Raw genomic sequence first — 23,384 nt, forward strand, 5'->3', positions numbered from 1 at the left:
ATGGAAATCAGAAGAAAGCTGGAGTAGCAATTCTCATATCAGACAAAATAGACTTTAAAATAAAGACTATTACAAGGGACAAAGAAAGACAGTACATAATGATCAAGGGATCAATCCAAGAAGATACAACAATTGTAAATATTTATGCACCCAACATAGGAGCACCGCAATACATAAGGCAAATGTTAACAGCCATAAATGGGGAAATCAACAGTAATATAATCAGAGTAGGGGACTTTAACACCCCACTTTCACCAATGAACAGATCATCCAACATGATAATAAATAAGGAAACATAAGCTTTAAATGATACATTAAACAAGATGGACATAACTGATATTTATAGGACATTCCATCAAAAAATAACAGAATACACTTTCTTCTCAAGTGTTCATGGAACAATCTCCATGATAGATCATACCTCGGGTCACAAATCAAGCCTTGGTAAATTTAAGAAAATTGAAATTGTATCAAGTATCTTTTCCAACCACAATGCTATGAGACTAACTATCAATTACAGGGGAAAAATCTGTAAAAAATACCAACACATAGAGGCTAAACAATACACTACTTAATAACGAAGAGATCACTGAGGAAATCAAAAATTACCTAGAAACAAATGACAATGAAAACACAACGACCCCAAACCTATCGGGTGCAGCAAAAGCAGTTCTAAGAGGGAAGTTTACAGCAACAAAATCCGACCTTAAGAAACAAGAAACAGGGGTTTCCCTGGTGGCGCAGTGGTTGAGAGTCCGCCTGCCGATGCAGGGGACACAGGTTCATGCCCCGGTCCGGGAAGATCCCACATACCACGGAGCGGCTAGGGCGTGAGCCATGGCCACTGAGCCTGCGCGTCCGGAGCCTGTGCTCTGCAACGGGAGAGGCCATAACAGTGGCCCATGTACTGCAAAAAAAAAAAAAACAAAAAACAAGAAACATCTGAAATAAACAACCTAACCTTACACCTAAAGCAATTAGAGAAAGAAGAACAAAAAAACCCCAAAGTTAGCAGAAGGAAAGAAATCATAAAGACCAGATCAGAAATAAATGAAAAATAAATGAATGAAATGATTGCTTATTGAAGCAAAGATCAATAAAACTAAAAGCTGGTTCTTTGAGAAGATAAACAAAATTGATAAACCATTAGCCAGACTCATCAAGAAAAAAGGGAGAAGACTGAAATCAACAGAACTAGAAATGAAAAAGGAGAAGTAACAACTGACACTGCAGAAATACAAAGGATCATGAGAGATTACTACAAGTAACTCTATGCCAATAAAATGGACAACCTGGAAGAAATGGACAAATTCTTAGAAATTCACAACCTTCCGAGACTGAAGCAGGAAGGAATATAAAATATGAACAGACCAATCACAAGTACTGAAATTGAAACTGTGATTAAAAATCTTCCAACAAACAAAAGCCCAGGACCAGATGGCTTCACAGGCGAATTCTATCAAACATTTAGAGAGGGGCTAACACCTATCCTTCTCAAACTCTTCCAAATTATAGCAGAGGGAGGAACACTCCCAAACTCATTCTACAAGGCCACCATCACCCTGACACCAAAACCAGACAAGGATGTCACAAAGAAAGAAAACTACAGGACAATATCACTGATGAACATAGATGCAAAAATCCTCAACAAAATACTAGCAAACAGAATCCAACAGCATATTAAAAGGATCATACACCACGATCAAGTGGGGTTTACCCCAGGAATCCAAGGATTCTTCTATATATGCAAATCAATCAATGTGATACACCATATTAACAAATTGAAGGAGAAAAACCATATGATCATCTCAATAGATGCAGAGAAAGCTTCTGACAAAATTCAACACCCATTTATGATAAGAACGCTTCAGAAAGTAGGCATAGAGGGAACTTACCTCAACATAATGAAGGCCATATATGACAAACCCACAGCCAACATCATCCTCAATGGTAAAAAACTGAAACCATTTCCACTAAGATCAGGACAAGACAAGGTTGCCCACTCTCACCACTATTATTCAACATAGTTTTGGAAGTGTTAGCCACAGCAGTCAGAGACGAAAAAGAAATAAAAGAAATCCAAATCAGAAAAGAAGAAGTAAAACTGTCACTGTTTACAGATGACATGATACTATACATAGAGGATCCTAAAGATGCTACCAGAAAACTACTAGAGCTAGTCAGTGAGTTTGCTAAAGTAGCAGGATACAAAATTAATGCACAGAAATCTCTTGCATTCCTACAAACGAATGATGAAAAAACTGAAAGTGAAATTAAGATAACACTCCCATTTACCATTGCAACAGAAAGAATAAAATACCTAGGAATAAACCTACTTAAGGAGACAAAAGACCTGTATGCAGAAATCTATAAGACACTGATGAAAAGAATTAAAGATGATACAAATAGATGGAGAGATACACCATGTTCTTGGATTGGAAGAATCAACATTGTGAAAATGACTATTCTACCCAAAGCAATCTACAAATTTAATGCAATACCTATCAAACTACCAATGGCATTTTTCACAGAAGTATAACAAAAAATTTCACAATTTGTATGGAAACACAAAAGACCCCGAAGTGCCAAAGCAATCTTGAGAAAGAAAAATGGAGCTGGAGGAATCAGGCTCCCTGACTTCAGACTATACTACAAAGCTACAGTAATTAAGACAGTATGGTACTGGCACAAAAACAAAAATATAGATCAATGGAACAGGATAGAAAGCCCAGAGATAAACCCACACACATATGGTTACCTTATCTTTGATAAAGGAGGCAAGAATATACAATGGAGAAAAGATAGCCTCTTCAATAAGTGGTGCTGGGAAAACTGGACAGGTACATGTAAAAGAATGAAATTAGAACATTCCCTAACACCATACACAAAAATCAACTCCAAATGGATTAAACACCTAAATGTAAGGCCAGACACTATCAAACTCTTAGAGGAAAACATAGGCAGAACACTCTATGACATAAATCACAGGAAGATCCTTTTTGACCCACCTCCTAGAGAAATGGAAATAAAAACAAAAATAAACAAATGGGACCTAATGAAACTTAAAAGCTTTTGCACAGCAAAGGAAACCATAAACAAGATGAAAAGACAACCCTCAGAATGGGAGAAAATATTTGCAGATGAAGCAACTGACAAAGGATTAATTTCCAAATTTTTACAAGTAGTTCATGCAGCTCATATCAAAAAAACCAAACATCCCAATCCAAAAAAGGGCAGAAGAACTAAATAGAAATTTCTGCAAAGAAGATATACAGATTGCCAACAAACACATGAAAGAATGCTCAACATCATTAATCATTAGAGAAATGCAAATCAAAACTACAATGAGATATCATCTCACACCAGTCAGAATTGCCATCATCAAAAACTCTAGAAACAATAAATGCTTGACAGGGTGGGGAGAAAAGGGAACCCTCTTGCACTGTTTGTGGGAATGTAAACTGATACAGCCACTATGGAGAACAGTATGGAGGTTCCTTCAAAAACTAAAAATAGAACTACCATATGACCCAGAAATCCTACTACTGGGCATATACCCTGAGAAAACCACAATTCAAAGAGTCATGTACCAGAATGTTCATTGCAGCTCTATTTACAATAGACAGGAGATGGAAGCAACCAAAGTGTCCACCATGGGATGAATGGATAAAGAAGATGTGGCACATATATACAATGGAATATTACTCAGCCATAAAAAGAAACGAAATTGAGTTATTTGTAGCGAGGTGGATGGACCTGGAGTGTGTCATACAGAGTGAAGCAAGTTCAGAAAGAGAAAAACAAATACCGTATGCTAACACATATATATGGAATCTAAGAAACAAACAAAAAATGGTCATGAAGAGCGTAGGAGCAAGATGGGAATAAAGTCGCAGACCTACTAGAGCATGGACTTGAGGATAAGAGGAGGGGGAAGGGTAACCTGGGACAAAGTGACAGACTGGCGTGGACACATATACATTACCAAATGTAAAATAGATAGCTACTGGGAAGCAGCCGCATAGCACAGGGAGATCAGCTTGGTGCTTTTTGACCACCTAGAGGGGTGGGATATGGAGGGCGGGGGGGAAGGAGGTGCAATAGGGAAGAGATATGGGGATATATGTATATGCATAACTGATTCACTTTGTTATAAAGCAGAAACTAACACACCATTGTAAAGCAATTATACTCCAATAAAGATGTAAAAAAAAAAAAAAAAAAGACACAGTCACCCCCATTGTTCACTGCAGCACTATTTACCATAGCTAGGTCATGAAAGCAACCTAATTGCCCATCAGCAGACGAATGGATAAAGGAGATGTGGTACATATATACAGTGGAATTATTAGCCATAAAAAGGAACGAAATTGGGTCATTTGTAGAGACGTGGATGAATCTAGAGACTGTCATACAGAGTGAAATAAGTCAGAAAGAGAAAAACAAATATCGCATATTAACGCATATATGTGGAACCTAGAAAAATGGTACAGATGTACCGGTTTGCAGGGCAGAAATTGAGACACAGATGTAGAGAACAAATGTATGGGCACCAAGGGGGGCAAGTAGAGGGTGTGTGAGGGTGGTGGTTGTGTGATGAATTGGGAGATTGGATTGACGTGTATACACTGATGTGTATAAAATGGATGACTAATAAGAACCTGCTGTATAAAAATATAAAATTAAAAAAAAATTTTTTTAATCTCTATTTTTGCGTTCAGATAATTTAAAAAAAAAAAAAAAAGACTGATGGCTACAGCTATAGCATTTAGGGAGCTTGAACTCCCCCTCCTCTGAACTAACCTTGTGTCCCTCTTCTCTTCCTGCTACTTCTAGTTTATAATGGAACTGCCAAGTGCCCTTAAGGGCTCTTCTTCTGCCAGTCCTGAGAGTTTCACTCTAACAGTTCTCCTCAGTACAGCTGACTCCCTGCACTCTAATGCAATGACGAACCATAGCTGGCCCACCTTGAGCACTCAGCTGGAGATAACCACAATACAAAGTCTAGGGGGACTTAACTGGGGAGTGAACAGTAAGGCTTTAAGCATAAAACCCTTAAACAACAAATTTAGCCTTTCCTTCAAAAGGCAGCATACACATTTTTAAATTTCACATACTGCAGGGACCAATGTTTCTCTTTGCTCTTCCTGACTTTTGAGCAAGTCAGGCAGTTTGAGAGCAGAACACCTGATACTATGGTATAGACTTTATCATTCATTTCCTACTTAAAATGAGTGGGAAGATCCACCACTGACATTATATTTGAGATGCTGCTGCAGAGTCTGTCACAGAATTTCTATCAGAATTTTTAAATCTGACAATCAGGAACCTGGCTTATAATAATATCAGGCTAAGTCACTCTAAGAATACAAAGAGAGAGAAGTTTTCTAAATTTTTTTTTTAATATATGGGCAAATAAGTTGAAAGAGGAGCAAAAAGTTGATCCAAGAACTGTATCTTGTAAAATAATGCAATTCTGTATGGCTGATTGGTGGATTTCTAGCAATACATAATGAGAATTTTATTTGTGAATTAGGAAACATTTCAGATTTTGATCATTTAAAAAAAGTTTTGCAAAAGTAAAGATTAGGGATTGATGAGCCTTTTACTACCTTACTTCATTTGCTCTATGCAGTCCTAAGATAATAAATTAAAAGCAGTTCTAACAGATGTATGATGTCCATTAATGAACAATTATTTTAGGATTCTTCATACACTGCCCTATTTTCTATTCCATATTATAACAGCATATTTGAGGCCTCTTTGTTCCATAAGTTAATTTCAGAAATGTTTACCTACATGTTTCTTCATAGATTTTTTTTGCTTATTCATATATATCTAAATAATTAAATTAAAATATCTCACCATATCCTTGAAAAATACATTTCTTCCTTTGGTGCATGTTATGGGTAGTGCTGTACTTATAATCAGAAAGTTTTTTTTTAGCCTCATCTTTTGTGGAAACTCTGTATTTACATCAAGTAATGCTAGTACAACTCCAGACAACAAGTACTCAAGCTCTTTCTGGTTCTATTTTTAAAAAGATTGTTTTGACAGCTCTAATTGTGGCATACAGAAATACCAGTCAGGTAGCTGAACTTGTGTTTCAAAGACTATCCTTCAGGGCTGGATTCATTAAATATTAAATATGAGCATTAAGAATATCATACATTTTACATGGAATATTTTGCTTTCAACATGATTTCCTCACTGAAATTGTTGGTCAGTCCAATCCCTTGCTACTATCTTACCTGAATTATGCACTAGGCAAGGCATTTTCTTGTAGAAATCAGCAAGTCAACTAGAACATCCTCTCTGCAGGAAGGCCCTGTCAACATATATTACAATAGTTTTTCTGCATTATATTCTGATGATAATAAAGTGAAGTAGGTTAAGAAAAGAAAATTAATTTTCTTTATAAGAAACACCTAATGAAGCTTTTATTCATTTCTGACAGGGATTCACCACATGTTGAGAATAACATCCCGGGCTCAAGAGGAAAAATCAGATTCCACTCCCCATTCAAAAAGGAAGTAGATGCAACATGGTTTCTAAAGTAATAAATTAAAGAATTAATGACTAGATCACAAGGATTGAAACAACTATTTGAATCAAACAAGTATATATAAAATATTACTGTTGTTACAGCCTTCCTTATAAAGATCCAGACAGGATTAAAGTATTTACTAAAGACTACTGATGCCTACCACTGTGGTTAAAAGTATTCTATTTTTTTTTCTGGTAGACATTTATAACCGCAAAAAGAATTAACTGGACAGTCGGGTTGAGCGAGTTGGCTTTTTTCTTTTAAGAACAAGACATTTTTAGGAACGAACATTTATATGAAAGTGCCCTACCATTTTCAAATTTTCCTATCTAAACTTCAAAATAATGGAAAATCCAAATACCTAGATTTTTTTACATACAATATTGTACTAAAGACAGTGCCTGACACCTACTAGATGATAAACATACACATGTTGAATGAATGATAAATAAAATGGATTAGAAAATGAAAAAAGTCAAGGTCTGCATGGTATATCTCTTTCCATTCTTTTGTCTTTAACCTTATCTTTACATTTAAAGTGTCTGGTGCATCTTATAAAATGTTTACAGTTGGGTCTTACTCCACTAATCATCACTAATCATCAGAGAAATGAAAGTCAAACCCATAATTATGCAGTCACTATGGAGAACAGTATGGAAGTTCCTTCAAAAACTAAAAATAGAATTAACATATGATCCTGCAATCCCACTCCTGGGCATATATCCAGAGAAAACTATAATTTGAAAAGATACATGCTCCCCAATGTTTACTGCAGCACTATTTACAAAAGCCAAGACATGGAAGCAACCTAAATGTCCATCAATAGATAAATGGATAATGAAGATGTAGTGTATATATAAAATGGAATATTACTCAGAAATAAAAAAGAATGAAATAATGCCATTTGCAGCAACATGGATGGACCTAGAGATTGTCATACTGAGTGAAGTAAGCCAGACAGAGGAAGACAAGTATCATATGATATCGCTTATACGTAGAATCTAAAAAAAAAAAAATACAAATGAACTTATTTACAAAACATAAACAGACTCACAGACATAGAAAACAAACTTATGGTTACCAAAGGGGAAAGTGGGGGGAGGGATAAATTAGGAGGTTGGAATTAACATATACACACTACCATATATAAAACAGATCACCAATAAAGACCTACTATGTAGCACGGTGAGCTATACTCAGTATTTTGTAATAACCTATAATGGAAAAGAATCTGAAAAAGAATATACATATATATACACGCATACATATATATAATTGAATCACTGTGCTGTACACCTGAAATTAACACAACATGGTAAATCAATTATACTTCAATAAAAAAATAAAAAATTTTAAAAACCACAATGAGATAGCACCTCATACCTATTAGAATAGCTATCATCAAGAACATGACAACAAATGTTGTCGAGAATGTTGAGAAAAGGGAACCCTTATACACTGCAGGTAAGAATGTAAAATGGTACAGCCACTATGGAAAACATTATGGAGTTTCCTCAAAAAATAAAAAATAGAACCACCATATGATCCAGCAATCCCACTTCTGGGTATTTATCTGAAGGAAGTGAGATCAGAATCTTTAAGAGAAATCTGCACCCCCATGTTGTTGCAGCATCTTTCACAATAGCCAAGATATGAAAACCACCTAAAAGTACTTCAATGGATCAACAGATAAAAGAAAATGTTACACACACACATCACAATGGAGTATTATTCAGCCGTAAAAAAGAAGTAAATCCTGCCATTTGCAACAACATGGATGTATCTGGAGGGCACTATGCTAAGTAAAATAAGCCAGAAAGAGAAAGACAAATACTAAATAGTATCACTTACGTGTGGAATCTTAAAAAAAAAAAAGCTGACTTCATTGGAACATAGAATGGTGGTTGCCAGGGGCTAGAGGTAGGGGGAAATAAGGTGATATAGGGCAATGGGTACACATTTTCAGTTATAAGAAGAATAAGTTCTGAGGGTCTAATATATAGCATGGTGACTATGGTTAATAATATTTGTATATTTGAAAGTCACTAAGAAAGTAAATCTTAAAAGTTCTCATAACAAGCAAAAAAATTGTAACTATGTATGGTTACGGCTATTAACTAGACTTACTGTGGTGATAATTTTGCAGTATACGCAAATATCAAGTCACTATGTTGTACATTAGATCCTAAGCATTCTCACCACATACACACACAAAAGAGTTACCGACGTAAACTATGTGAGGTGATGGATATGTTAATTATCTCGATCTTGGTAATCATTTTACAATGTATATGTATATCAACTCATCACATTGTACTGTACACTTTAAATATATACAATTATATTTGTCAATTATTCCTCTATAATGATAAAAAATCATTTTTAGGATTTAAAGATTTACTGCATGTTCTGACCTCAGGATGAATCCCATCATACTTTACATGTCCAGTCATTTCAATTAGAAATACAAACTTCCCCTGTTTGAATAAAAAAAATTTTTTTAATTTAAAAATTTTAAAAAAAGAAATACAAACTTCCCAGATTATCTATCATCCTATAGACTCACCACTAGGCATCTCTAATAATCCCATTTTCTACTCTTCCCATCCTTACAAACTGTGATACTGTGATTTATAACAAGAAATATATATTTCTTCTTCCCCATTTCTGGCACAGAGCTCCTAAACCCCTTGGAATTTCCTAAGTGATAAGAGCAATAAAGGTGTCTTGACGTTCATAACAACCCCCTTTCAAACACACCTGAGTTTATGTTAACAAGGTGACTTTTGGAAAGCACCTGAGGATGGGGGCTTGTTGCCAGGAGAACCAACCACATGACTGGAGGGTTGGAAATTTCAGTCCCCCCATGTTACTGCAGGATTATTCACAATAGCCAAAATATGGCAATAACCTAAATGTCCTTCAATGGATGAATGGATAAAGAAAATGTGGTGTACATAAAATGGAATATTATTCAGTGGTTTTAAAAAAGGAAATTCTGCCATTTGCAACAACATGGATGATTCTGGAGGTCATAACTCTAAGTGAAATAAGCCATAATTAGAAAGACCATGGAGAGCAGAGGGCTGGAGGCTGAATCAATAGCCAATGGTCATTGATTTAATCAATCATACCTATATAATGAAGCTTCCATAAAAATCCAAAAGGACAGGGTTCAGAGAGCTTCCAGGTTGGTGAAAACATGGAGATTCAGGGACAGTGACGAGCCTAGAGAGGACATGGAAGCTCCAAGACCCTTCCCACATACCTTGCCCTATGCAATCTCTTCCATCTGGCTATTCTTGAGTTCCAGCCTTTAATAATAAACTGGTAATCTAGTAAGTAAAATGTTTCCCCAAGTTTTGTGAGCCATTTATTGTATAAATGAGAACATTGCTTCCCCTGTGGCTCTCCCAAGCAGAGGCTGCTTTTCCTCTCATATCCCTCATACCTCAGAGCCTGGAGACAGTATAGTTCTCTTTGATGGCCATTGTCACTTTCCATCAAACTCACTTGGTCTTTCCTCCTTCTTCATTAAAAACCTCTAGCACCTCTGAAATGCATTACCAGACTCTATTACCCCTTACCCTCCTTGTTGGCATTATCTATTAACTCCCGGTCGCTTCCCCTCATTCACTGATGAATTCAGCACCTACTTTCCACCATTACTCTTAATATTCTTGGGGACTTCCACACCCCAAAACTTGGGCATCCAATTCCACAGCCTCTTAATTCTTTACCTAGCTCTAAACATCTAGTCTTCTACCAAACTTTAGCATCATTTCTAACGTCACACATTGGAAACTGTTACCAGTAATAACTGCACCACCTTTGATATCTCAATTTCAAACTTCCTGTTCTCTGACCCTCACCTTCCAGCTTATTTATCTAGAATACCCATTCCAATAATTCTATGACCACACTAAGATTCTCAACCAATGACCATACCAATTTTTCACTATCCATGGTCCAGATGCCCTTCTCTCCTTATAAGTCCAGATTCTACGGTCTAGTATTATTACACAGTACCCCAATCCCTTACCCTCTCTCCTTCTCTTGTGCTCACTGAACAGCACCCCAATCCAATTATCTGCTTACTCTACGACTAGGCACCACAACAGAATGTGGAGCATGCCCACATACACAACTCACATAAGCATGCTAAACAGATCTGCTTCAAATTTATACTCATATATCTGAAAGGGGCACACAACAATGCCAAACAATCCTAGTCCTTGCCCCAGTAAACCCACTCTCCAGATAAATACTTCATGTCCTCTCTCTCCATAAACATATCTCAATATCCCCCTTCATACTTAGTTGATAACTTTACCACTTTCTTCACTGAAAAAATACAATCAGATAAAAAACATGTCAAATTTTTTCTTCAGCAAGTCTACCAATCTACCCAGACAGCTATCCTTAATATCACGTATCTCAAAAAAAAAATTCCTGTCCTTTGATCCCTCTGAACTACTATTTCTCTGAAAAATTCCTTAAGATTATTTACGTGCTGCATCCTTCTCATCATTTAGCACAAAACTGAAAAGTCACCTCTTCCAACAAAGCCTTTCCCAACTACTATGATTGGACTCTCATACTCTTCTACAGGACCCTTTCCCATAACAGTTATCAATACCTGAAATTATTTTATTACATCTGTCTCCAACCACCAAACTTCAAGTTCTTGGACACAGGGATTCTGTCTTCAACATCACTGTATTCTCTAGTACCTAACATAGTGCCTGACACATACTAAGAGCTAAATAAAAATATCTACCAAATAAATGGTTTATTGGAATGATTACTGAGAAACACTAAGTAGACCAAGATCTATCTACTAATAGACATAAAAGACAGACCTCACAGACACTTTTACTATATACTGAAACCTGGTATTTTATGGATACCCAAGCCTATTTCACTAGTAACATCATGTCCAATTATCCAAAATAATGGTAGATGCATGGAGAGATATATTATCTAACAGACTTTGTTCTTTGATGCTAAATACTAGGAATCATTCATATATTTCAAATTAAATATTTATGATATTTTAATAATAATGTTATAGAGAATCACCACAAAACATAAACAATTCTATTTTTTTAAATAATTCAAATAACTTACAACAAAAATTAGTAGAAGCATTATACAAAGTAAATATTAAGTCATTAGTAATTTAACTATTTCTTTTAAGATGGAAATTAAGTTTAATATTGTATTAATAATTTACTGAATATTAGATATTACAAATCACAAATGTTTAGTTCTAAGTAAAAACTATTACTATACCCCATAAACATAGACATTAGTAAATTTTAAGCTAAAAAGAAGACCGGTACTCTTAAAAGCAATGAAATCAATTCCCATAAATTAAAAATCAAAAAGTGACATCATAAATTCCCTGGCAGTCCAGTGGTTAGGACTCCGCGCTCTCACTGCCAAGGGCCCAGGTTCAATCCCTGGTCGGGGAACTAAGATCCCACGAGCCACGCGGTGTGGCCAAAAAAAAAAAAAAAAATTCAATGGCCTAATCCCAGGCCTACAATCCCCATTTAATCTATACTTCTCATCACCAATGATCTGAAAATGAAGGAGATCATTTACATTGGTATACTGATATTATTGAATTTACCAAATTCTTTTCCATACAGAAGTTTCCAGGACCTTTATGAGCAAATAAAACCATCCAAAGATATGAATAAGTTAACTATCTAATTGCCACAATGCAGGAGTCCTTTATCAAAAAGGTACCTTTCAGATCAAGAAATCAGAAGCCTTGTTTTATATGTTGAATCTGCTCATAGATATTAGAAGAAAGGAAGGGACATAATTTTGTTTCCTGGACAGAATCACAGTAAGATCTTGCAAAGATGAGAAAGAAGTCCAATTTCTCCAAAGAAGACATACAGATGGCCGAAAGGCACATGAAAAGATGCTCAACATCACTAATTATTAGAGAAATACAAATCAAAACTACAATGAGGTTTCACCTCATACTGGTCAGAATAGCCATGATCAAAAAATCTACAAACAATAAATGCTGGAGAAGGTGTGGAGAAAAGGGAAGCATCCTACACTGTTGGAGGGAATGTAAAATGGCACAACCACTATGAAGAACAGTATAGATGTTCCTTAAAAAACTAAAAATAGAACTACCATATGATTCAGCAATCCCACTCCTGGGCATATATCTGCAGAAAACCATAATTTGAAAAGATACATGCACCCCAATGTTCACTGCAGCACTATTTACAATAGCAAAGACATGGAAGCTACCTAAATGTCCATCAACAGAGGAATGGATAAAGATGTTGTACATATATACAATGGAATATTACCCAGCCATAAAAAAGAATGAAATAATGTCGTCTGCAGCAACATGGATGGACCTAGAGATTATCATACTAAGTGAAGTAAGTCAGAGAAAGACAAATATCATATGATATCACTCGTATGTGGAATCTAAATTAAAAACTGATACAAATGAACTTATTTACAAAACAGAAACAGACTTACAGATATCAAAAACAAACTTATAGTTACCAAAGGGGAAATGCGTCAGGTGGAGAGGGATAAATCAGGAGCTTGGGATGAACATGTCACACACTACTATATATAAGATAGATAACCAACAAGGATCTACTGTATAGCACAGGGAACTCTACTCAATATTGTGTGATAACCTATATGAGAAAAGAATCCGAAAAAGAATAAATAGATGTATATGTGTAACTGAATCACTTTGCTGTACATCTGAAACTAATACATTGTAAATCAACTATACTCCAATTAAATTAAAAAGAAAAAGTGACATCATAATCCGTTTTCCCTACTATAACTTACTGAATGAACACTTTATGAATTAAAGGAAGAGCCAATTTGTTAATGTATTTTGCCTGAAAGATACTCATTATTTCTACTAATCTTTACTTTTCCCTTATTCACTAAATGGATATTTTTCTTTTATAGAAAACTATATGCCATGGGTAAAAGTATCTGTCATTGTCTGCTCCATAGAATTTTAATTTGCAAGAGTTCTGAGAGTTACTAAACAATAACTATTAAATGTGATGTTAAAACGTTGGTTTCATTTCTATAATTGTAGATAATCCAGAGACATGAAAAGGTAAGCTTACATTTTAGATCCAAAATCAAGGTTTTTTATATACATTTTTAACTGTTTCTTCATTGATTCTATTAAGAAAGAAGCAACTTTAGATATAAAATTATTTAATAAAGCCAAAAAAAACTCAGATTTATAAAATCTGATGATTTTTTCACATTGTAAATTACTGCCTTTTTCATATCAATTATGTTTCCCATGAAATTAAATATATACCAAAAATATAATAAGAGATTTTTTACCTTGTAAATAACATATTTAGAGACAGAAATGGATAAATGCTTTTAGCATACAAAATCAATGAAGAGTACATCTGTGAAAATAATCTTGAGGCAGTTGTACTTTCTAAAATGTTTTAATGCCTTAATTCCTTAATATACTTTTAAATAACAATAACAGTAAATTATAATTTCTTATTCAAAGGCCATCTATTTCAGTTTTTTTAATTCCTTACACTAAAAAATTTCTTTAAAAAATAATTCTTATGTTGTTAGTTCAAGTGAACAATTATTAAAGACTAATAAACAATTACTTGTTTGTCTAATATGTTTTTTTAAATAGACTAAAGGAGCCAAGTCATCTGCACAGAGTAAGTCATGGAGCACTGATTTCCTGCACAAATTTTAAACATAAAATTATAATCTATTAAGACCACTACAGGATCTTTTGTAAAGAAAAATACTTACATAAGAATACATGAATAATTTGTAAAAAAATTTTCTACAAACTAGCACACAGGCTAAGGATAGTAGAAAAGGATAGAGGACAATGAGGGGAATGAGAGAGGGAGAGGAAGAGCCTAGGAAAGAAGAAGCAAGTGTGAAAAGAAAGGAGGGAGGATATGGTGACTATTGTTGATTAACACTGAATTGTATAACTGAAATTTGCTAAGAGAACTTAAATGTTATCACCAAAAAAAAAAAGTAAATATGTGAGGTGATAGATGTGTTAATTACTTCACAGGGAAGAAACCTTTCACAATGTATATCAAATCATCATGTTGTACACTTTAAATATCTTAAAATTTTATTTGTCAATGATACCTCCATAAAGCTGAAAAAAAGAGAAAGGAGGGAGAATATGCTAAGCAAAGCCAGTAAATAAAAATTTAGTCAGAAAAATTAAGGGGCAGTGATTTATTCTATGCTATAGGACAGAATTAGATGCAAAGTTTCATTACATCTAAAACACAGTCTACTTATCTATAAAAATATCCACTCATACCTATTTTTAAGGAATAAATCTACATAGCAAAAATCCAGTTATATAAAACTTTTGAGTTCACTAAGTCAAAGCTAATTTTTTACTTAGAGCATCAATAACATTTACTTCTACACCAATGAAGTTGTATCCATGATCAACAACTTACCTTCCTGAAATTCAGTATCATTCAACGGAAAGGATTCTCTATTAGCATGACCACATTTTTAAACAGGCAATTTAGGGCAATAAATGGGGATATGTGATGAAGAAAGCTATACAGAAGTGCTCTTCTACATAATTCACTAACAGTGGTGGTGGTGAGGAACTTGCTCCTTCCAAAATCTTAGGGAGAAGACAGTAACACTGTAATGGTCACAGCTAAGAAAAGTTGGTTTGGAGTCTTAAAGTGGAGGAAAATAATTTTTCTTAACGTAACTCTCATGTTCCACATGAGAAATCTTATAATCCAAGCTATAGAAAGTTTCCAAGCACTGTGACTTGTTTCATATACTGTAGTTCTCAACCCTTTATACTCACATGTGCATAAAATTCTCAAAATAACATCACTCATTACACAGTGATTTTTTAACGCACCACAAAAAGGCTGACTAAACACATGGTCACCTTATATATAAAGGAATACTCTCTGAGTTACATGGTTTAAATAACAATTCACAAAACAATCTACCCCATATCAAAGTGTAGAGTATACATGTAAAGCCTATATGTATACTCTACAGCTACAAATCCACAAAACCTAGAATTAATCCAGGCAACTCAACCAGATACAAAGCATCTGAAGTTAAAAGTCAACTAATATAATAAAAAAGTAACGACTTTTAAAAACCAGATTAAGTTAAATCCTCACATAATACTACACATTTTGAAAAATTTTAGTAACTAAAAGTATTAATAGTTTTTAAAATGTATTTAAAAATGCTTAAAGAGAGTAAGTGACTAAAAAAGCTCTGTATACTAGAAAAAATTAAATGTGTGTGTGTATGTGTGTGTGTGTGTGTGTGTGTGTGTGTATAAAGCTTACTTTTAAATCTAATGTTTAGTTTTTCCTTACAATTTAAAACTACATACAGGAAACTCTAGAAGTCATAAGTAAAGAAAAAACAAAGTCCCCTCTTCTTGCTGAAATGTGTACATAACTGCAGTAGATGTAAGTTAGATATAAATATATACTACATGTATGTCTCTTATTCTATATAGAAATCTCCTTAAATATTTTCCCAAGGGAGTGGGAAAAATTTATTCTCTCAAATTGGAAGTTTTTGTCCACTAAAAATATTTATATTTGTTCTCGAAATTATAGCTGTCTTATATTCTACAGTTATTTCCATGTGAAAACTTCAATATAAGTAGTTTATCACAGTGAATAAACTTGTTCAATGAATACTGAGAAATCTAAACTTATCCAGATTGCATACAAATGAAAATGTGTGCTATTTCAAAATTACATGCACCTCTTTAAAAATTAGGGCTCTATCAAAGGCAATCTATAGATTCAATGCTATATCTATCAAAATTCCAATAGCATTTTTCACAGAAATAGAACAAATAATCCTAAAATGTGTATGAAACCAAAAAAGACCATGAATAGCCAAAGCAATCTTGAGAAAGAAGAACAAAGCTGGAGGTATCATGCTTCCTGATTTCAAACTATATTACAAAGCTACAGTAATCAAACAGTATGGTACTAGCACAAAAACAGACACATAGATCAATGAAACAAACAACCAAGAAACAAACCCACACTTATATGGTCAACTAATCTACCACAAAGGAGGCAAGAATATACAATGGAGAAAAGACAGTCTCTTCAATAGATGTTGGGAAAACTGAACAGCCACATGTAGCCACACGCAAAAGAAGGAAACTGGACCACTATCTTACACCATACACAAAGATCAACTCAAAATGGATTTAAGAACTAAAATGTAAGACCTAAAACCGTAAAACTCCCAGAAGAAAACATAAGCAGTAAGCTCTATGACATAGGTCTTGGCAATGCTTTTTTGAATCTCACACCAGAAGCAAAGGCAGGCAATAAATGCAAAAATAAACAAGTGGGAGTACATCAAACTGAAGAACTTCTGCACAGCAAAGGAAACCATCAACAAAATGAAAAAGCATCCTACTTAATGAGAGAAAATATTTGCAAATCATATATCTAATAAGGGGTTACTATCCAAAATATATAAAGAACTATTACAATTAAATATCAAAAAAACAAACAATCCAATTTAAAAATGGGCAGAGGATCTGAATAGACATCTTTCCAAAGAAGACATATAGATGGCCAACAGGTACATGAGAAGATGCTCAGCATCACTAATCATCAGGGAAATGCAAATCAAAACCAAAATGAGTCACCACCTCACACCTGTCAGAATGGCTGTCATCAAAAAGACAATAAATAACAAATGCTGGCAAAGATGTGGAGAAAAGTGAATCCTTGTGCACTGCTGGTGGAAATATAAATTGATGCAGCCACTATGGAAGGCAGCATGGAGGTTCCTCAAAAATTGAAAACAGAATTACTATATGATCCAGTGACTCCACTTCTGGGTATTTATCCAAAGAAAACACTAACTCGAAAAGATATCTGCACCACCATGTTCATTACAGCATTATTTACAACAGCCAAGATATGGAAACAACCTAAGCATCCCATCAATGGATGAATGGATAAAGAAAATGTGATACACACATGCACGCACACGCACATATATATATATATCTATATATATATAAAGGAGTATTATTCATCCATAAAAAAATAATGAAATCTTGCCATTTGCAACAACATGGATGGACCTTTAGGGCATTATGCTAATTGAAGTAAGTCGGACAAAGAAATGGTATCACTTAAATGTGGAATCTGGAAAAAAAAAAAAAAAGCTTATAGACAGACAAGCTCTAAGATACAGAAAATAGACTGGTGTTTACCAGAGGCAGGGTTGGAGGTGAGGGTGGGAGTGAAATGGGTGAAGAGGGTCAAAAGGGCCGTTTTTAAACAAGTAAGTCATGGGAATGAAATATACAGCATGGTGACTATAGTTAGTAATACTGTATTGTATATTTTAAAATTGCTAAGAGAGTATATCTTAAAACTTCTCATCACAAGAAAAAAATTTGTTCTAATTATGTAAGATGACAGATTTTAACTAGACTTATTGTAGTGATCATTTTGCAACGTATACAAATACCAAATCATTATGTTGTACACCTGAAAATAATGTTAGACAGTGAATATACTTTTTCTAATTAAACTTTAACTTTAAAAATATGGGCAATTAATCACACACTTAAATCACATTGGCTGAATTCAATTTTAGTCCCTAAAGAATACTTATTTATGAAATAAATAAATTCAACCTAGATTACTTGATTATTATTTTCTTTTGTTACTTATTTCAAACTATAATGTTCATGTGCAAGATTATCCTCTATTATAGGTCTACACCTAATTATCTATAAATACTAACAGAAACAATACTGGACCAGTCAGGCACATCAATTTCCTTCCATTCCCTTTTATTAATAAGTACTTCTAACCCAGCTCAACAACTAATCACATTTCAAATTACTGACTTGAAAAAATGTATTAGAGGCACATTTTAAAAACAAATACAGTACGAAATCTTGCTTTTCACTGAATCACTGAATTTTGTTTGTTTGTTTTTTGGCTATTTGGATTACTTTCTTCTTCTGGGTAAGTTTAGTATGTAACTCTCATTCTTTAGACAAAAACCCATAGACTTAAAATGTATAAAAAGTTAACTCGTTATTGTCAGCTGAAGACAACAAAACTAGCACCATAAGAACAACTGTACTAAATTTTAATGCTGTTCATTAATAGTTCCATTTTCCTGAGTTTGCGTTTGTTCTTTGGCATCGGCTTAGGATATAATCCATTTTTCAGAAGGTGTTCCTTGCTGAGGCGAATTTGAGCACCATGCTGAAGCTGGAAAGAGCATAAAGCTTGAAGAGGGCGAAGCAAAGTCTGTTAAGATAAAAAAAAAAGATACTAAAAAAAGTGTGACAAATCATGATATTCTATCTAAATTTTTTCTTTAGAAACAGGGATTATTATTTTATTATTAGCTTTTAACTATGAAAAGCAATAGGCAATCAAATATATGATAACTTCTAAATAAATAATTCATTTAAATTCATACCTTACATACCACTAAGGAATTCCAGTAAGACACAAATACTAATTTTCCATATAGGTGATAAAGTCTAAATTTAGTTTTATACTTTAATATATTCAAACACTACAAAAATTGTTGCCATTATAATAACTAATCTGTAACAGCAGACTAAAAGAGACATTTAGGTACAAATTAGTTAGTTCAGTTCAATCACAGACTAACACAAGCTTCCCTCTACTTGCTAACAAACGGATGATGGCAGCAATGGGTAAGTTTACTAATTCTCTCACACTACTCCATGGCCCACATACAAGTTAGATAACCAGGTGTGGGTGCATTCGAAATAACTGTAACTGTATACATACCTGTCTGAACTCAAATACCTATAGGGCCAGACATATAACATAAACATGTGACCTAGGTGGACCTATAAGGTAACAGGGAATGGTGGAGGTTGTCAAACAACTGAGCATATGTCCTTCTTAAAGTTATTCAAATTCAAAAATTAGGGAAAAAAACCCAAAACATTAAGCTACTGTTTTAAACATATTTGAGTCAGAGTCTTTCCCTGGGCCTGAGTTCCCTGATCTAACACTTTTAAATAACACACTTGATGGTGCAGATTGTTTAAAAAGAAAATAAAAGGAACAAAGATAGATTTAACTACAAAAATTTCACAATGTCTATGTGAAAATGTATTCCCCCACATATACAACAAAAGTGGCAGCAAAGGGCTTAACAGCTTTAATTTACAATGAACTCGTACAAATATGTGGCAGTCACTGGTAGTTGCTCTCCATATCCATTCTTTTCTTCCTTATTAAAAAAAATCTAAAATTTTATTCAAGGTGGCAATGTGTCCAGCTAGTAATACTACATTGACTAATGACAGTTTATCCAACAAGATGTAAGTGGAAGGCCTTGGGTTGGGACAGACCTGGCAGGCATAGGCTTTTGCCTTTTCTTCTTGCCTGGAACGTGATTGCCACATGTGGGATGACCACTATGTGACTACAGGACAATAAACAAGATTAAAGCCAAATACATACAGTGATGGACAGAAAGACAGAAGAAATCTGGGTCTCTGATGTCCTCTTCAGCTGCATCCCCAGCCATAGAACACTAACTTCAGCATTTCTTAATACAGGAGAAAAATAAACTCATATATGGCTCAACCACTGCAGTAAGGGCTCTGTTACATGCAACTAAATGTAACTCCTAACTGAGACACACCAGTAAGAAAAAGACAAACGTCTTGGAAAAGCTCTGCCTGACATTATTGTAGAGAGTCTCTTAGGTATGTCTCATAATTTCTTTTTGTATCTTCAATTCTTCAAACAAGAGAAGAAATATAGAAATGACTATAATTACTTTACAGAGTCAACATAAGGCAGTGATTGAATCCTGAAACATCATACCTAGGAAACATACCTTGGACCATATACAGACTGAGACAATTGCTATTTTATGACATTTATTAGGTTCTTCATAGATAGAAGAGTATTAATACTCCTCTGATTAAGGGCCTCCAACTTTTACTTCCCGAAGATAAGATTCTATCAATTTTCTGAGTAACTAAGACAATGAATTTTGGAGATAGATCTGTGGTAGTCACTAGGGCTGTTCACAAATACATCAGTCCTCTTTCATGATACATGATCAGACTGCATTTTCTAGCCCCTCTGAAGTTAGGCATGGCCATATAACTTGACTTGGTTAATGAAATGTGAGCACAAATACTGTGTGTCACCTCTGGGCAGATGTTTTAATAGTGGTGTATGATTCCCCACCTCTCTTTATTCCTTCCTTAATAAAAGTAGAGTGATGTGTCTAGATGGTGCATCCATCAGCCTGGATCCCTAAGTGACTATAATTAGCAGCGGTCCCCCTGGCAATCCCACTGTACAGACAGTGTGTTATGCCATTCTGATTTGGGGGTTTTGATGCAATCACTTACTAGCTATGTGTTCCCAGATAAGTTAACCTCTCTTCGCCTCGTTTTCTTCATCTGTAAAGTGAGGAATATTATGTCCATCTTATAAGGTTATGATTATGGTGCACTCACATGATACATTTAAAATGCTTAGCATATAACTTGATTGATAATAAATGATAATGTTTCTCTTTACATTCATAACATTATATTTGGGGCAATGTGAAACTATATGAGAGGTTTACTGGTTCAGAAGAACAAAGAAAATCCTCTACTTACAAAATTAGTTTCTAAAAGTTTATTTGGGGGAAAATCAGTGTTCTGTAAATCCTCTGTCTATAGATGCAACGTGACAGTTTCAAAAGACCGTTATTAACAACTACTGGTGATGAGTAGAGTTAAGACATTTAGGTTACAGCACAAAGCTTTGCCACGTCTAGTTACAAAAGTTCATAAGGCTTCCAAGGTATGAGTAACCCTGGTACATACTATAATGGCAAAATGAAAATCACCAACTTTCAGTTCAATTTTTCTGTCAATCTATAGACAAGAATCAGAGGCGAGGAAAGGCAAAAAGGTGAACTCTTCTTGAGAGCCCGGTGTCAGGCAATTAACATACATTACCCCATTCGATTCTCATAACAATATTATGAGGTAACTATTTTTTGTATATTGCAGATAAGAAAACAAAAACAAAGAGATTACATGAATTGTCTTTTGGCAAAAACTGCTGATGATAAGTGATAAAGTTTTAACTCAAACTTGCTTCAAAACTCATATCATGCTATCTCCAAGTGACTGAAAACTGCTCAAGAATAAAGGAAGAGAAAGAATCAACAGACTAAGAAGGCCATTCTATGCCAAGTTCTTTATTTTGAGGAGCCCTACCTCTACAGAATGAAGCCAGCTGAAAAATTACTACTCTCCCCATCATCTTAAGGTTTTATTAGGATGCCCCTAATAAAAGGTTATTGGGGGGAAAAGGCATGTTATAGCTTTCCTCCCCAGGAAGGAAAGAAAACACCTATTTCAGAGCAGATGTTCAGAAGAATGTACTAATTTTTTTATTGTAGCTATATTTAAACAAGCTGGACTTGGTGTTCCCCCACTAAGAAAGCTAATTGTTTGCCAGATGTAATAATAAGCAACTTGGGATGTTTCATATGCTTTTTTTCTGCTCATGTTCCTGCGACCATCTTATCAGCACCTCCCAAATCACATGTCTGATTATCAAACATCCTTCTTCTACTCCTGGTCACTATAGTATAACCACTCCTGGTGACCAAAGCAAAAAGAATGAGAACTCCAGGACCCCACTTTTGCTTTGGGATTTTATGTTCAACTTGATCCACAGAAAAAAATAAAAGCTCCAAAAGCTGAAGAGATGATAGATCCTTATACCCTTCTGTCTCTTAAACTCTGCCTGTTGTAAGATATTATACTAAAAACATAAGACAGGTTTCCTGCTGTGACAGTACATTAATTAATATCAGAATAATATATCTAATAAAGCTGGAAAGGGGGGAGCAGTAGCAGCATTTGTAGTAGCAGTAGTAGTACAAACCCTATGCCAAACCCTAGCCCTATTATACTATAACTACTACTACTAAAACACCACCGTTACCAACATTAAAGCTTCTGTTTAGGAATGCAGTAAAGATCCAATCCCAATTGTGGGAATAATAAATATAAATCCATAGAAGATTCTTTTTATAAACCAAAAGAAGAAGAGGAACGAAATTTTAAATTTATAGCCAAAGACCATTATATTTTTCCCTCAAGATTTAAACTTTTAATGAGGCCTGTGTCTGATGTTGGCTGATCCTAGGATTTTACATCAACAAAAAGGAAAATACAGAGACTGTACAGAAAGCAAGCTTAAACAACAGCCTTGGGTTCCATCTTTCCTTTAAGACACCTAAAAATAATGTTGTTTTCTGCTGAAGAACATACACAGATGATGGTTAATAAACAAAACAGAGAGAAAAGTATAGGGGTATATTAAGTGTTATATTGATGGAAGGTACATGGGAGTAGGTGATAAAGTCAGAGGGGAGAAAAAAGAGTCTGAGAACACTCCCTGGTCATTTGGAGGAAGGATTTAGGATCCCTCACGCATTTTTTCCCTCAAAAGAGAGAAAGAGAAATTGCCTAGACCCAAAACTAAGTCTACTCACACAGATACACACAAAAATAGCCTACTCATGAAAGCCTACTTCTTTCAAAAGAAGAAAGTCTCCAACTCTGAAACATACCATGGCTTAGGGTAGGGGAGAGGAAAAGGGCAATTCAATGCTTCTTCTGGCATTCTTTAACTCCCCTTGCTTTGGAGGTCTTTTGTTCTTTTTCTTGGTAACTAATCCACTTACCCAGTTACTCTGACCTAAGCTTTTATCCATTATTGGA

General features: G+C 34.6%; 1 protein-coding gene across 1 annotated transcript in view; it reads right to left on the reverse strand.

The window, feature by feature from the left end:
* Positions 1-13,883: 13,883 nt before the first annotated feature.
* Positions 13,884-23,384, reverse strand: part of DTWD2 (DTW domain containing 2) — a 95,417-nt gene continuing 85,916 nt past the window's right edge. Inside the window, exon 6 of the mRNA XM_030869824.2 lies at positions 13,884-18,894. Within this exon, the coding sequence (XP_030725684.1) occupies positions 18,724-18,894 (171 nt within the window). The 3' untranslated portion in view covers positions 13,884-18,723. The remainder of the gene's footprint in view (positions 18,895-23,384) is intronic.

Source organism: Globicephala melas, chromosome 3 (assembly GCF_963455315.2).
Source record: "Globicephala melas chromosome 3, mGloMel1.2, whole genome shotgun sequence".
NCBI classification, from domain to species: domain Eukaryota; kingdom Metazoa; phylum Chordata; class Mammalia; order Artiodactyla; family Delphinidae; genus Globicephala; species Globicephala melas.